The following is a 15,907-nucleotide window of genomic DNA, read 5'->3' as shown; positions in this document are numbered from 1 at the left end:
TGCTTGATACGGTAAGGCCAACTACAGCTTCAACTTATTTGCTAGTGAAATACCTTCTTATTTAATGGAGATTAGAGTAAAAATATGGATAATGGAAGAAACGAAGGTAGAGCCGATGAATGGCTAGTGGAGATGCAAAATTTTCATTCAAGAATTTGACATAGGTTGGGTAATGGGTATAGTTGGCCAGTTGGGTAAGGGATGAGAGAGAAATTGGAGTCTCAAGTTGCAAGGATACGGAAGTGTGAAACAGGAACTCGGATATTACGGCTATAATACGGAGTAAATATTTCATAGTGGGGCAGAACGTAATAAACTATTAGTGACCTTAGGGGCACGTTCGTAAATTTACATTGCCTAACAAACGCCCCTGGGGCGTTTTATAGCTTTCGCCTTGCTATTATTATTATTATAAAAAAAAACGCACACTCTTATTAATCAAATCAAAAGTTTGCAAAAAAAAGTGGTGGGCAGCCGAGATACAATCTGGCCGCTCACTCCCTTAGAAATAGCAAAACTAGGTCTAGTAAAAATAAAAGCAACGCGCTTCGGCATCCTGAGACAATGATTATTTTGAATCCGCTTGACCAGTGCAATGACAATTTTTTTATTATTATATTTTTTTTTATATTTCTGAATCCTGAGTCTAGATTATTATTATTATTATTATTATTATTATTATTATTATTATTATTATTATTATTATTATTATATTTTTTTATTTTTTAAATTATAAAACGCAACTTTTATTGAGATCACAAACAATTTTACAAGAAATTATTATACTATAAACAATTATCCTCGGCGAAAGACAATTGTTTAGCATTAACATCAAAAAGAAACCTATGATTCGATTGTTGATACGCACCAAAAATAGACGGTCCGCTCGTCGATTGTATATGTAAACAAAATCCAGGCACAGGGATTGGGTTTTTTTTGAAAACACTCTCAGGAGGTAAATTAAGCGTGACTTCACCGTCTCCGTCGAACGAACTTTTGAAATGGAGCCCGATTACCGGGTATTCTAAATCCGATTCAGCTTCTTCAACATAGCAAAGCTCCGATAAATCGAATGATGGAAGCGGAAACCACTTGAATGCCGCTTCAAAATACGCCATTATTACAATTACTAATTGTGTATATGCTTCTCTGTTTAACACAGTAATTGGTGTATTTGGATCGATGAGAAAACCCGTATGAGAATTCTTTTCGTCGAGCTGGAAAATCGTTGAATAGATCGGGACACCTTGAACGGTTATAGTCGTTAAATTTAAATGGTAACGAGCGGCAGGGTTCATACCAATTGTTCCCGCGGGATTGGTTATTTTGGCCGCGTCTCCAAAAGTAATTACGGTTTGACCTGTTTCCCGGGGTATACAGTAAGAAAATCGACCTTGAATTTCGTCTGATAATTGAGTTAAGAATGATCTTGGGCCGAGGCCCAATCCGTGGACCCCGGCTACTATGCCGGTTGTAAAATTAAAGTTTTTATTGTGTATCCCACACCCGAATGCAATATTTGGAAAATAGGATCGGTCACCGAGAGTGTTAGAGAAACTAAATGTGTCCGTACCTATGAAACCATCGGTATGTGCCTTGCCAAACCTCGCTTCAAAACCGCACGTTCCCTCATAACTTTTTTTTGGGTTGCATCGATCGTCGTCTAATGTTACTTTGGCAAAGGTAGTTGAGGCCTCAGGGTCATATGATTTCTTTAGCTTGAAGCACGGGTCGCACTTGGCACATTGGAACCAAGTGTGATCGCTACTAAAATCAACGACCACGAGAGGCTTGAATGGTGGATCGGGTGTACCGACATTCAACTCAGCTAGAAAGTAACTATGAGGAATATGGGAAAGTGGGTAGTCGAGTCCATCAAGGCCTAAAGTTGCGTTATTCTTGTTAAAATAGAACGCTCGTGCCAAGGATATGTTCCGAAGGAGTTGGTGTCGCTCTTGCTCGGTGTAATTTTCCGGAATTATTTTCAAATGAGGCGAGTCGATTGGATACATGGTCATGGAGAATGCATTGGTTTGGTAAAGAATTGAAATGAAATGGAATAGTAGATGAAGGGGAATACTTAGCCTCATTTTTGCTTGTGTTTTTACATAATACTCAAATTTTTTGTATGTATTTATATTATTTTACCATATGAATCAATTTGGCAACAATAGATTTTAATTTCTTTCTTTGTTTTATAAAACAAAATTGCTTGCTAAATTGTGTATGAAATCAAAGGTATTAAATGTCCCTTATTCAAATTGATTGCATTCCAATTTAATACATTTAAGAAAAGAAAAAAAAAAACAAGATATTATTAATATGATTAATCTGATTTTTTAGAAGATATTGTTCCTTTTTTTTCTTTTCACAAAAGTAGGATTAATTTTCACCATTAAAGATAACTCCTATTACTACCCTTATTATATGAGATATCTTAATACGGCTGCCAAAAAAAAAAAAAAAAAAAAAAAAAAAAAAAAAAAAGACTCATGCGACCGTCTCACATGAGTGTTAATGTTGGAAAAACAATGATAAACTCTCTAGCAGGTGTTTTAATTGTTCGCAAATTTCTGTTTTAGACGAGTCATTTTCGTCTCAAACAATAAGAGGGAGTTTTATGACCATTTTCTTATTGGTAACTTTTTTCCAAAAGTGATCACATTTGGTTGTAAAATAGTCTCAAAATCCCGTCTTATTATTTTAGACGAAAATGGCCGGTCTTCAACGAGACCAACTCTTAATTGTTATTTAGATAGTTGCCAAAGTGGAGGCAAACACAAATTCTCATTATAGACGGACACTATCCGTCTATACGTATAGACGGATACCATTTCCCCTCACAAAATACCCGTTTGTCATAAAATGGGAAGCACATGGGAGGTGTCCCACCTTGTCCCCCCTACCCATTTTATTAGAGGTCTTACCCGTCTGTTCGCCCCACCCGTCTATACCAAGACCTATTGGGAGGCAAAATCAAATAACATCTGCAGAGAAAAGCTGACAATTTCCCGGTTCAAAGACCAGAAAGCAACTCGACGAGATGCCAAGAGAAGACAGGATTTAATTACAGATCGGAACTCCTTATAGGCGGTTGATGTAAATGGATGGATGGACAAACCTTTGCAATGTCCATATCGTATGGGGTATCCTAAGAGAAGTTAAATCAGGGCGATGAAAAACTGGCTAGTCAGTGGATGGCCGAAAATTTCCATTACCAGGGAGGCCAAACACCCGCTATTCTTTGGTTTTGGTTTACGGAATAAAGTAAAATGACTCACTAAAGTACACAATGACGGTCCATGCAAGAATAACCACTCAAAACTTTTCTTAGGTAAGGAGAACACTTTCTTTCACTTTTGCTATTACAGTATGATCAGAAATGCTTTCTCATAATATGAAAATAGGTTGGTTTCCGAGAAAAGTATTAGGACGCTTTACATTGTATCTCTAGATATATATACAGAGAAATTAATAGTCTAAGTCGATTGGAGACAATAAAATGAAATGGAGATAGTAACAACAGCCAAGGGACATACATTTCTGTATTGTTGCTGCAAGGCGCTATCTGCACCCGTAGCCTTGGTGCTACATTGCCAAGGTGTACCAGATGGATCTGTGTAATATCTGTAGCATAGAGAAACCACCGTACAAAATTATTACTATACATGAAGTACGCTAACAAATATCTTAATATCCTACTTTCAGGTGTGATCGAGGAAAGGATGGAACTAAAAAGCAAATTGGATCATAGAGGAACCGAACTCACAAGCTCAGTTCATTCTCATCATGGCCTGCAATGCGGCAACTCATGAGACATTGCATAAGCGACTAACATTATATCTTTTGAAAAAAAAAGTCAGGTAGAGCAGTTCACTGAAGCCAGAAAGAATCCATATCATATTGTCTGGGTGGGAGTACAATAGAGCTATCAACACGATTTGACTGCAACAAATGATTACGAGATCTAGTAAAGTCACTTTACCTGGCATTGATAAAATCCAGGGGTTAGGGCATTGTTTGATGATAAGGCATCATCGCAGGAGCATACAGCGGACCAACCCTCACGTTCATGTCATTTGACAACTCTGGTGTGCCCTGTGATTCCTCACCAAAAGACTGCAATTGGCTCACCAGCGTAATTTCTAGGTAAATTGATACCACCTCTTTTTGATCTGCCATTGTCTAGGGAGCTTCCACACTCGAACTTTAGTTCATATGGGATCGGGATCCTATTGCAATAGGGCACACCCTGAACAGATCAGTATCTCACTGACTGACATCCATGTGTTAACAATCAAACCTTGGCTCATGCATCGAAAAGAAGAGTGTCAACATCTTGGATAGACACATCTACACCTGCAATAAGCAAATCAAGGACATTGTAGATATTATCATTATCTGGGTGTGTTTTATCCCCAGAAACAAATGCCGAGAACTCGTCCTTGACTTTGATCCAAGACGATCCTGCCTCCTTTATCACCCCTTTTGATCTCATCATCATTCTGATATTTGCCGCCTCTTTCCATTCCCCTTTCGCTGAGTAAATGTTGGCTAGGGTGGTGAGTGTCCCTGCACAGGTAGGATTGAGTTTAAGAATCTTTTCCGCAGCATGTATTGCACGATCCAAATCACCGTGAGCTCTACATGCTCTGAGCAACGTTGACCAGACAACGTCATCCCCATCAAATGGCATGGATTTGATCATGTTATCGGCCTCTGCTAACCTTCCTGCTCTGCATAACAGATCAATCATGCACCCATAATGTTCTTTCGAGGGATTAATCTTGAAGTCTCCGGTCATTGAATTGAAGTAGTGATAACCTAAATCAACAAGTCCAGCATGGTTACAAGCAGAAAGAACGCCAATATAGGTTACATAATCTGGGATCAATCCATCTTGAAGCTTCTTCTCAAACAATTCAATGGCAGCATGACAATGGCCATGTTCAGCAAACCCATTGACCATGGAAGTCCACAAGACAACATCCTCACTTGCCGCACTGGTGTATACCTGTGAAGCATCTTTTATGCTTCCACATTTTGAATACATCGTGATCAATGCACTCTGAGCAAGAGAGGTATGATCTAATCCAACTTTAAGAATATGGGTATGTACTTGTCTCCCCTGATCAAGAATCGCCATAAATCCAGAGACACTTAACACACTGGCAAGAGCAAATTCAGTTGGTTTTGTTCCTTCTCTTCTCATCCATGACAGATACATGAAGGCTTCTTTGGCATATCCAGCTTGCGTATACCCTGCAATTATGCTGCTCCAAGAAACAATGTCTTTACTTTTCATCGCAGAAAATACAGTTGCTGCTGATTCCAGTTGCCCACATCTTGAATACAAAGTCATGACTGAATTTGCAACAGACAAAGCATCCATGAAACCTACCTTTATAACATGAGCATGTAACTGTTCACCAAAAATGAGTTTGCCGAGATGTGTACAGGCAGTGATAACCGCTGCAAAAGTGTACCCATTAGGGCTCACAACGGAATTCCACAGTAGCATAAACTGTTGAATTGCTATGTCCTCTCTACCCATTTGAACATAGGACGTAATGAGTGAGGTCCATCCGACAACATCTGGGGTTTTAATCCTTCCAAACAAGCACATCCCATAATCCAACTTCCCAGATTTGTTATACATGGTAGCAAGAGTGTTTACCACATATGCACTCGCATTAAAACCCCTTTTTATTGCTTGTGTATGAATCTCTTTACCATGTTTTACATCACACGAATCCGCACAAGCCTTCAATGCAATGGCAAAACAATATGCATCACAATCTACGCCTGATAACCACATTTCGGAAAAATACTGCAAACCCTCCTTACAATTCCCAGACTTCACAAGCCCTGTTATAATGGCAGTCCAAGAAACTACATTTCTCTCTGGCATCTCATCAAAAACCCGACAACTCTCCGAAATTTCCCTGCATTTAGCATACATATCCACAAGTGAACTCCCCACAAACACAGAATTAACTAGACTATTCTTCAAACTGACCCCATGTAACAATTTCCCGAAAACAATATTGTTGTCAAGTCCACACGCTTTCAGAGCTACACTAAGCACAAAATTATCCACTCCAACCGAAGGATCAACCCACATCCTGGAAAACAAACTCAACGCTTCCCCATAGTTCGCGGCATTCACATACCCAGATATCACATTTGTCCACGAAACTGCATCTCGTTGGTGCATTTCATCGAACAATTGGCGCGCATCTGTCAAACGACCAGCTTTTACATGATCCTTCAGCTCAGCATTTAATTTATACAATATCGGACATAGGGATGATTCCGTAACTAGATTCACTGCCCTCTTTGAACACGGGTACTCCAGAAGTTCGCCGGAAGAAAGGGCCGACAATGTCGCAAATCTCCTCAAATAACGCGATATGAACATAGTTCTTTGTACCCTAATATATAAACATAATCATTAGTACCCTAGTCAGATACTCCCTTTATCCCTTCCGGAACATCTGATAAAATTGGAACGATACTAGTCCGTCACAGCGGAAACTACTTGGTTACGATTTCAAAGGATAATTCATGTCAGTCGACTCTAAATCATTTTACGATTCTAATCCGGGTATCAACAACACCTCCTTATAAGCCTACACTATTAGAATCATCAATTTCTCACTAATTGAAATAAAACAGACTAAATTCAAGAACAAAGAGAGAATAATCTTACCAGATTTGGGGGAAATCGAAGGCGAAAATGCGTCGAATTGAGGAAGGTGAAAGAGGCGGGAAACCCTAATCCCGCACTTGAAGCAATATTGCCGTTAAAATGAACGGCCCCGTTTCAATCATTTATTTATACTCCCTCCTAGAGCCGGCAAGTTTGATCCGAACCGAGTGACTCGATCCGAATCCGAGCAAACCTGACCCGATAAGACTCGAAAATATTGCGACCCGAAATTGACATGTAACCCGACACGAACCGATTATCAGTGACCCGAACCCGACCCGACCCGATATTGATCCGACCCGATGTTGACCCGATTAATTTGATGACCCGATAATAATTCAGCTTAATTTTGATCAAAATGAAAGTTATTTTGTGTTTAGATTGATGTGTTTGTCTTAGTAATAAATTAATTAAACAAATAATAGGTTAAAAACTAAATTTAATGGTAAAAAATTGTAGTGATGCGATTAAGCTAATAACTAAACTAATGTAACTACTAAACTTAGATAGAACTATGAGAAATTGTGTATGTAAATGGTGTAAAAAGGTGTGCGATTAGCACCCCTTATATAGGAAACAAGAGAGTAGAATTTGTAGAGAAATCCAAAATGGCATCCTAAGCACACTCTTAATTTTCTCTTCAATTCTTGGTTTAATCAATGCTCAAGGAATCCTAAGTAAAGCCTTAATGCTCCTTTAATCACCCGGTTGAATGCAATGTTTGACATCTTAAAAAGGATCTCTATGTGACTTTAGCATCCTAGACATTTGTTGACTTGTGAATTATGGGTTTGACTTTGCATTTGTAATTCTTCAAATTAATCCATCATTTTATTCATGCAAGTCCATGAACATCTTCCATGTTGGTCTATCATCTCTTCTTTAGCTTAGCTCATGCTTCCAGTATTTGTACTTGAGTAGAATTGGGCTCATTTTAGCTTATTTTCCTATAAAACATGAGAAAACATACAAATTGAACTAGAAAGCAAATATTAGCTCATAAACACTAAAGGTAGTGCATAATACATATAAAATGGAGCTAAAATATGGGATTGGAATATATATAAATGGACCTATCATAATGTTAAGTATGTTAATATTTACAAATTATTTATTATTTTATAAATGGTGTATAATTATGTGATATTTATTTGTTGCTTAAAATATTCTAATAATAAACGTAAAAATTTTAAATTTAGTATGAATTTATTTTTAATGGTTGTTTAATTTATCTAAAAATTAAAAAAGCCAAAGTTAATGTTTGTTATGCTATTTACATTTAATGGCTCAATTTTTTTTCTTTTTAAATATTAATAGATAATGACGTGACTTTCTATAATTGATGATGTGTACTTTTGGTTATGCAAGGTGGCATTTAGTAATGCTAGGTGGCATTGTCTACGTGACTTTTAAAGTTCACCCTTTTAATAATATTTATAGATGAAAATAACTATTGACCGTGATGGAGGAGTTTCTTTAACTTTTTTTTGGATTATTGTACAATATACCCCTGTGTTTTTTTCGAATTTTACGATATACCCTCTGTTTTTCAAAATCACACGAGATACCCCTAAACTCAATAAGTGGTCTTATAAATACACTATATGCTAAAATTTTACAATTTTAAATACTATTTTTAGGCGGTTTTAGTTGATTACGCATCCAAAATACGTAAACCCGTCCATATAAACCTTATTACGTTATCGATGTACAATTTTTCGTGACAATATGTAACCTTTAAAAAACTCAAATTTGAATACTTAGAGTATTTTAATAACTAATCTGAAAATTTAAAGGTAATATCATATGTTTCTTAAAAATCGAGGATATATGTTAGAATTTGGGAAAAACACAGGAGTACACCGTATAAAATCCTCCTTTTTTTTTTTTTTTTTTTACAACAACCAATATCTACCTACCTACATGTTGAGTGTCGGAGCTTATAATTTCTGAAAATGCATGCTAAAGTTTTCACCTAAGGCTCTGTTTGGCAAAACTACCTGAAAAGGTAGTCAAAACCCGAAAAGGTAGTCGAAAAACCGAAAAAGCTAATCGAAACCCGAAAAGGTAATCGATAAGGTAAAGTGAAAATTAGGAGTTGATAAGGTAACTGATTATATAAAAATGTGTTTGGCAAACTAGCTGAAAAGGTAGCTGATTTTGGTAAAATGACGTAAAAAGATATGAAAATTATTTAATATTATAGAATAAAGGGGTATAAAATGGAAAATAAGTCATTTCAGGTACCTGATTTCTCAAATGCTACTTGAGGTAGCATTTCATTTCAGGTACCTTATTTGACCAAATAAGCTATTTGCCAAACACTGCAAAAAAATCAGGTAGCTGAAATTTTGGTCAAATAAGCTACTTTGGTCAAATAAGTTACCTGAAGTGTCGTGCCAAACGGAGCCTAAGACTTGCCATTGCAAAAGCTACTCTCCATTTACATAGAAAGTAAAGCTACTTCAAGAACCATCCTCTTTAGTTACTTCTATAAATAGAGACCTTATGCCTCACTAAAAAAATATTACAAATCATTTGTATATTTAACACTTTGTTCTTGAAATATTTCCAAAACCGTTTTTCAGTTTTAAAATCTTCAATAATCGTCTTTGAAAGTTGTAAATATTCTTGAATCAGTTCGCTATGACATCTTCGCTTGTTCCATAATTTCGTGTTTAAGTCTTAATTGTGATCTTCATGTTCATTAAGTGAATGATTGAGATTCAAAGACTTTGTTGTAAGCCTATGAGATAGAACACAAAGCTCTTGAAGTGGGGTAACTTTAGGCTTGAGTGCAACCAAAATTGGTTGGCGAGTTATTTTCATTGAAAAAGGGTTTAGTAAGTTTAAATAAATTTGTAAACAAGCTAAACAAGAAAATAACATTGGACGTAGGCTCCAGAGTAGAAGCTGAACCAGTTTTAAAACATCGTCTTCTTTGTTTGACAAGGGTAAAGTCGTATTCCCTAAATCAAAGTAAACTTAGCTCAATACTAACTAATAGTCAAAACAATCATACAGCAGTAATATCAATATGGGACTACTAATGCAAAAACTGTCTAGGGTTTCCTAGGGCTCCCGTCAAAAAATCTTTGTTTTCTGTCTAATCTTCTTCGTTTTTTCTCCTCTTTCTCGAGGCTTTGCTCACGACTTTGATCGTGAGTTGGGTTTCGCGGTTTTCGTTTTTGTTTTGCTTTCTTTTCGTGTGCAGGTGCTAATGGAGAACGGATCACACAGGGCCATCATCGGGACGGGAAAGAGCCTATGGGGTCGAATGAAGGGTTATTTGAATGGGAGGATGAGGGTAATACGGTGGTCGAGGAGGAGAAGATACTGCTTGTTGGGAAATTGTGGGCGACAAGGGCAATAAACATTAAAGCTGCTATTGACACAATGATAAAACTTTGGAATCCGACGAAGCCTATTGCGGGGAACGTAGTTGACTCGAAGGACAAAACTTTCATCTTTCGATTTGGGACTGAGAAGGATAGGGCGAAAGTGCTCGAAGGGCAGCCATGGCACTTCGACAAATTCATGTGGTGTTTCGACGTGCCAAACCAATCGGGTAAAGTTTCTGATGCTTCTCTCAATTTATTTCCCATCTGGACGAGAATATATGACCTCCCTATTGCGGGGCGCACTAGTCAATTGAATTCTCAACGGTTGGGTAACTGCCTGGGGACGTTTATGAGGTTCGAACATGGCCCTAACCCTGAACTCGATAGGGCGATTAGGGTGCGGGTGTTGTATGATATCCGGGTACCTTTGAAGGCTGAGCTGCCTATTAAAGTTCGAGATGGCCGTACTATTAACTTTACCGTCAAATACGAAAGATTGCCGACTTACTGTTATGGGTGCGGACTGATCGGACATGGGGAGAAGGACTGCGAAAATGGCCCGTACGAAGAGGAAGATTTGAAGTTCGGGGAGTGGCTTCGAGCTTCACCATGGAAAGTGGTGAAAACGTATAAGGAGGGTACTACTAGTAGAGCTGCTAGGGATTTGAGACCGAGTTTTGATGAGGCTAGTAAAAAAGATTCGGAGGAGGCCATCTCGAATATGATTGCGAAATTGGAAAACATTGCTCTGAATTTTCGCTTTAAGAAGAAGGAGCAGAGTGGTACGAAGGAGAAAAAAGATGCTATGGGAGAAGGGGTGAGGCAAGGTGAGGGACGGTCATACCTGACCCAAGAAGGAAGTGGAGTTGGCCAGAGTGAGAATGATCAGGAGGAGAATACGGGTAGTGGGCAGCAGGGACAGGAGGAGGGAGAGGTACAAAGGAACTGTGTTTTGGAGGAATTAACCTCCACGGGAGAGATAAGGATGGAGGATAGGTGTGGGGGGTCCATGAGTGACCATGTTGGTGGGATTGGTGTAGGGATGAGAGAACAAACAATGGGAGGGCAGAGGTGTTGGACGAGGCTGGGGAGACCAGGAGATGAGCAAGGGTCAAGGGCTGAGGGGAGAATGATTGACGGGAGGATGACGGAGGGCAAAAGCGAGTTGGTGAAGCGGAGGAGAGAGGAACAAGATGTTGAGTGGGGGCAGAAGAAGTCGAAGCAAACTCACGACGGGGGCGTCATTATACCTGAGGCGGAGGTTGACGGAGATCAACCCCGCCGGGCCCAATGAATATCCTAAGCATTAACTGTCGGGGCTTGGGCAACCCCGACACGTTGTTAGCTCTTCGGGCTCTAGTACGGAGAGAGGCCCCGGCCATTCTATTTTTATGTGAGACTAAGTTGAGTGGTCGTGAACTGCGGAGGGTCAGGGAGAGGTTTGATGAGTTTTACGGTATAAAAGTAGATAGTGTAGGAAGATCGGGTGGTTTGGCAATGCTATGGAAGAAGGAGATAGACTGTACCTTTATGTCTGCATCTAATCATCATATGGATTTCAGGGTAAAAGGCGAGGAAGGGGAATGGAGAATTACGGGTTTTTATGGCTGGCCTGTCACAGCGGAGAGACACCTCTCATGGGAGCTCCTTCGTCTTTTGAGTAAGCAGTCTCATTTGCCTTGGGTTTGTATCGGTGACTTTAATGAAATTCTCTTCTCAACTGAGATGAAGGGGGGCAGCAGACCACAAAGGCAGATGAACAATTTACGGGCAGTTGTTGATGAGTGTGGATTGCGTGACACGCCGTGGGAAGGGTATAATTTCTCGTGGGACAATGGTCAAGTGGGAGATGCTAACCGACAATGTATGCTCGACAGAGCTTTGTGTTCGTCCTCTTGGACGGATATGTTTCCATATGCTCGTCTTATGTATCTTAATAGAGAGTGGTCCGATCATGCGCCGATTAAGCTTGTCTTGAACAGTAGAGCGGAAGGAGTGAAGGGGAGTCGATGCTTTAGGTTCGAACAAATTTGGGTCGGTGAGGAAGGGTGCGTTGAGGCCGTGGAAAGGAGAGTGGAGCGTGGGAGGGGGAGTCTTGTCGATACTTTGGAGGAGTGTGCTTTTGAATTGCGAAAATGGAAGGGCATGAATATTAATAAAATTAGCCGAGGGATTGTGAATAGACATAAGCAGCTAGGCAGATTGGATACGTTGGGGAGAACAGCTGCAAACGTTCAGCAGCGGCGGAAATTGGTGGCCGATATTGCAAAATTAAGACGTCAAGAGGAGCAATACTGGAGACAACGATCGCGGGCTCTCTGGCTTAAGGATGGGGATAAGAACACTAAATTCTTTCATACTAGAGCGGGGGAACTGAAGAAGAAGAACTTCATTGCTAAATTAATAGATGACGAGGGAGTTGTGAGGAATGGGGATGTGGCTGTGGGTCGTGTTGCGAACAATTACTTTCATCAGCTGTTCTCGACGGATAATCCGGTTATTGATGAGGATGTTGTGGAGGGGGTTAGGCAACGGGTCACGGATGAGATGAATGAGACACTAAGGCGCGATTATAGCGAAGAAGAAGTGATTGATGCGCTGAACCAAATGCATCCACTGAAGGCTCCGGGTCCAGATGGAATGAATGGGTTATTTTATCAAACTTATTGGAGTACTATTGGACCAGTTGTGACGGAGATGGTCCTAGCAATTCTCAGAGGGGAGAGATCGCCTGGTGAGCTGAACAAAACAAACATTGTACTAATCCCCAAGAAAAAAGCTCCTGACAAGATCCGTGATTTTAGACCGATTAGTCTATGTAACGTGGCGTATAAACTTGTTTCCAAAGTACTTGCCAATCGGCTGATGCCTTTCCTCGGGGAGATAGTATCCGAAAATCAATGTGCCTTCACCCCCGGACGTGCTATTTCGGATAACGTTATGATTGCATTTGAAGTTTTCCATTACATGAAAAACTTGAGGAGTACCGAGGGGTTTATGGCCCTTAAGCTTGACATGGCGAAAGCTTATGACAGAGTTGAATGGCGATTTTTGAAGAGGGTCTTGATCACGATGGGTTTTGATAGCAGCTGGGTTTCGCGGGTCATGGCCTGTGTTACCTCGGTGTCTTTCTCCGTTCTCATTAATGGTATGCCGACAGAGGAATTTAGACCATCTCGGGGTTTGCGACAAGGGGACCCTCTTTCACCCTACCTTTTTATTCTGTGTGCTGAGGTATTATCGAGTTTAATGAGGCGGGCTGTGGAGGTCAGAAGTTTGCACGGTGTCCGGGTAGCTGCTAATGCCCCCCTTATATCGCATCTTTTATTTGCCGATGATAGTATTTTTTTTATGCGAACGAATATGGAAGAAGCTGAAGCGGTGAATGCTATCTTACAACGGTATGAACATGCCTCGGGACAACTCGTTAGTCTGGAGAAGACGACTATCTCTTTTAGCAAGGGTGTTCCTATCCAAAAGAGGAACAATCTGGCTACGAGATTGGGTGTGGTGGAAGTTGAGGAACAAGAGCGGTATTTGGGGCTTCCGACTGTTCTGGGTCGCTCCAAAAAAGTTCTAACGGATATCCTAAGGGACAAGTTAACGAAGAGGTTGAACGGTTGGCGAGGGAAAATATTGTCTAGGGCGGGTAGGGAGGTTCTTATAAAGGCGGTGGCCAATTCACTCCCTACCTATGTAATGAGCATTTTTAAAATTCCCGTCAATTTTTGTGAGGAGCTCAGATCTTTGATATCGAGGTTTTGGTGGGGGCATGAGGAGGGGAAGAAGGGAATTAGCTGGGTTTCGTGGCGTAAGTTGTGTCGCTCCAAGAGCCTAGGGGGCATGGGGTTTCGCGATTTTTACTTGTTCAATATGGCACTTATAGGAAAGCAAGTCTGGCGGTTGTTAACTGAACCTAACGGTCTTTGGGCTCAAACGATGCGTGCTAAATACTACCCCGCAGGCGATGTCATGTCTGCTACCCTTGGGTATAATCCGAGCTATACGTGGCGAGGCATTATTGAGGCTCGTGAGGCTTTAAAGCATGGGTGGAGGAAACGCATTGGTGATGGGCTATCCACTCGGGTTTGGGAGGATGCGTGGCTGCCAGAGATTCAAACTGGGCGCATTGTCTCACCGCGGGTTCAGGGACGAGAAAACATGATGGTGGCTGATCTGATTGGGGTGGAGGGTGGAATGAGGAGATTTTGAGCACAGTGTTCCTTCCCTTCGAGTGTGTGCGTGTGAAGAACATTCGTCTGAGTCATTATAGACCGGCTGATTCGTGGTATTGGAAGGATGAACGGGATGGGATATATACGGTTCGGTCTGCGTATCGAACTTTAGCTGGGGGCCGAGAGGAGCTGGAGATAGGAGGGGCTTCAAATTGGGAGCGAGAAAGATGGCTTTGGAATAGGTTATGGAAAGTCCCGGTATGGCCCCGTGTGAAGCTTTTCTTTTGGCAACTCTGCAGCGAGGCTTTAGCAACACGAGCGAACATCGCGTCTCGAGTTCGAGGTGAGTCTTCTTTTTGTTCTTTATGTAATAATTATGATGAGTCGAGTCTTCATCTTTTTCGAGATTGTGCCTTTGCTGAGTGCGTGTGGGAGGGAATCGGTCTTGGGGATGAAGGAAATGGAGGCGGTGGTATTCGGGACTGGGTCGAGGCTAGATGGCGTGAGCTGGGGTGTCGTGAACACGGGTTATTCATGATAGGGTGCTGGGCCATTTGGGAACACCGTAACAAGGTTGTTTTCGACGAAAGGGAAGTGGATGTTGCGTGGGTCATTCGTAGGGTGAAGGACGTCATGGATGAAATGGAAGGGGGAGGTTTTGGCGGAGATGGGCAGGGAAATGGTAGGCTGGGCAGGGAGAGAGGTGTGGCTAGGGAGGTGTGGGTGATACCCCCACCGGAGTTTGTCAAGGTCAATGTGGACGCAGGTCTAACGGATGGCGAGGGAATGAGTGTTGGTGTGGTATGTAGGGACGAGAGGGGAGCGGTTCTATGGGGTGTTTCTCTTGTGCAGGAACAACAATGGGACTCACAAATGGCGGAAGCGGTGGCTATTTTGGAAGGAATTAATGAAGCTGCGAGGAGAGGGCATTCCAAGATTGTGATGGAGAGTGATTGTTTGCCGGTCATCGAAAGACTCAAGAAGAAGGATACGGGGCGGAGCATGTTCTCGCTAGTGTTACAGGACATTTTATTTTTATGCAATTCCTTTTCATCTGTTGTTTGGTCGTATACGAGCCGTGAAAACAATAGTGTGGCTCATTATTTAGCGCATCCTTTACCTAGAGTAGTTGGTAGATTTGTGTGGTCGGATGTTTTACCACCGGCTGCGAACAATGCGGTTTGTTTTGATTCTCGTTTAATACAGTAAGGCCCTCGGGCTTTCCCTTCAAAAAAAAAAAAAAATACTAACTAATAGTCAAGGGAAGAAAGGTATCGAATCCACAGAGAGACGGTAATTAACTATTGCTAATGTAATAATCTGTCTTAAAGTAACAATTTCGTGGAGATTTGTTTGGTTTAGCTATAACTAATTGTGTACGTGGAGATTTGATCGGTTTAGTTATAACTAATTGTGATGTAATAAAGATGGTGAGGGAGGGGACTGATGGTGGCAAAGGGGGTGGTCGTCTGGTAAGTGGAGAGTCGTTGGTAGGCCGACATTCAAGGAGAAACGGGGGCTTGAGATGGTCAACTTAGGTGGGTGCATGAGGGGGGGGGGGGGATCCGCGATGATGGTCATATCGTGAAAGGGCGCGGGGATTTGAGGTGGCAGGGTAGTCGAGGGAGGGGCGGGTCAGAGTGAAGTGTCCTGGTGGTCGAGGGTGTGGTTTGTGGTGG

General features: G+C 41.2%; 4 protein-coding genes across 4 annotated transcripts in view; 1 reads left to right on the top strand and 3 right to left on the bottom strand.

The window, feature by feature from the left end:
- LOC141619599 (cysteine synthase) overlaps nucleotides 1–15,907 on the bottom strand; it is a 44,658-nt gene that overhangs the window by 27,855 nt on the left and 896 nt on the right. The window lies entirely within an intron of this gene.
- LOC141621072 (aspartic proteinase CDR1-like) lies at nucleotides 786–4,182 on the bottom strand. The gene is made up of 3 exons (XM_074437787.1): nucleotides 4,052–4,182; nucleotides 3,540–3,627; nucleotides 786–1,217 (listed from the first exon to the last, which is right to left on the bottom strand). Exons 1-3 carry the CDS (start codon nucleotides 4,180–4,182, stop codon nucleotides 786–788), a joined length of 651 nt encoding a protein of 216 aa, XP_074293888.1.
- LOC141619581 (putative pentatricopeptide repeat-containing protein At3g47840) lies at nucleotides 3,326–6,808 on the bottom strand. Its single transcript, XM_074436593.1, has 3 exons — nucleotides 6,713–6,808; nucleotides 3,986–6,434; nucleotides 3,326–3,627 (listed from the first exon to the last, which is right to left on the bottom strand). The coding sequence occupies exon 2, from the start codon at nucleotides 6,419–6,421 to the stop codon at nucleotides 4,310–4,312; it is 2,112 nt and encodes a 703-aa protein (XP_074292694.1). The 5' UTR covers nucleotides 6,422–6,434; nucleotides 6,713–6,808; the 3' UTR covers nucleotides 3,326–3,627; nucleotides 3,986–4,309.
- Nucleotides 9,980–15,437, top strand: LOC141621071 (uncharacterized). The gene is made up of 3 exons (XM_074437786.1): nucleotides 9,980–11,314; nucleotides 11,458–14,238; nucleotides 14,352–15,437. The coding sequence occupies exons 1-3, from the start codon at nucleotides 9,980–9,982 to the stop codon at nucleotides 15,435–15,437; spliced, it is 5,202 nt and encodes a 1,733-aa protein (XP_074293887.1).

The sequence above is a fragment of the Silene latifolia genome, chromosome X (assembly GCF_048544455.1).
Source record: "Silene latifolia isolate original U9 population chromosome X, ASM4854445v1, whole genome shotgun sequence".
Classification (NCBI taxonomy): Eukaryota; Viridiplantae; Streptophyta; class Magnoliopsida; order Caryophyllales; family Caryophyllaceae; genus Silene; species Silene latifolia.
Note: the sequence above shows the minus strand (reverse complement) of the source record. Positions and strands in the feature narration are given on the sequence as shown.

Bases quoted from the DNA above. Each gene is read 5' to 3' on its own strand.
- LOC141621072 (XM_074437787.1), bottom strand. From the start codon at position 4,182: ATGGCAGATCAAAAAGAGGTGGTATCAATTTACCTAGAAATTACGCTG. The intron at 3,628-4,051 runs GTATGCTCCTGC...TCTATGCTACAG, and splicing joins AACGTGAGGGTTGGTCCGCT to ATATTACACAGATCCATCTG. The intron at 1,218-3,539 runs GTATGTCCCTTG...ACGATTTTCCAG, and splicing joins TGCAGCAACAATACAGAAAT to CTCGACGAAAAGAATTCTCA.
- LOC141619581 (XM_074436593.1), bottom strand. From the start codon at position 6,421: ATGTTCATATCGCGTTATTTGAGGAGATTTGCGACATTGTCGGCCCTT.
- LOC141621071 (XM_074437786.1), top strand. From the start codon at position 9,980: ATGGGGTCGAATGAAGGGTTATTTGAATGGGAGGATGAGGGTAATACG. The intron at 11,315-11,457 runs GTTGACGGAGAT...TGTGAGACTAAG, and splicing joins TCATTATACCTGAGGCGGAG to TTGAGTGGTCGTGAACTGCG. The intron at 14,239-14,351 runs GTGGAGGGTGGA...TGGTATTGGAAG, and splicing joins TGGTGGCTGATCTGATTGGG to GATGAACGGGATGGGATATA.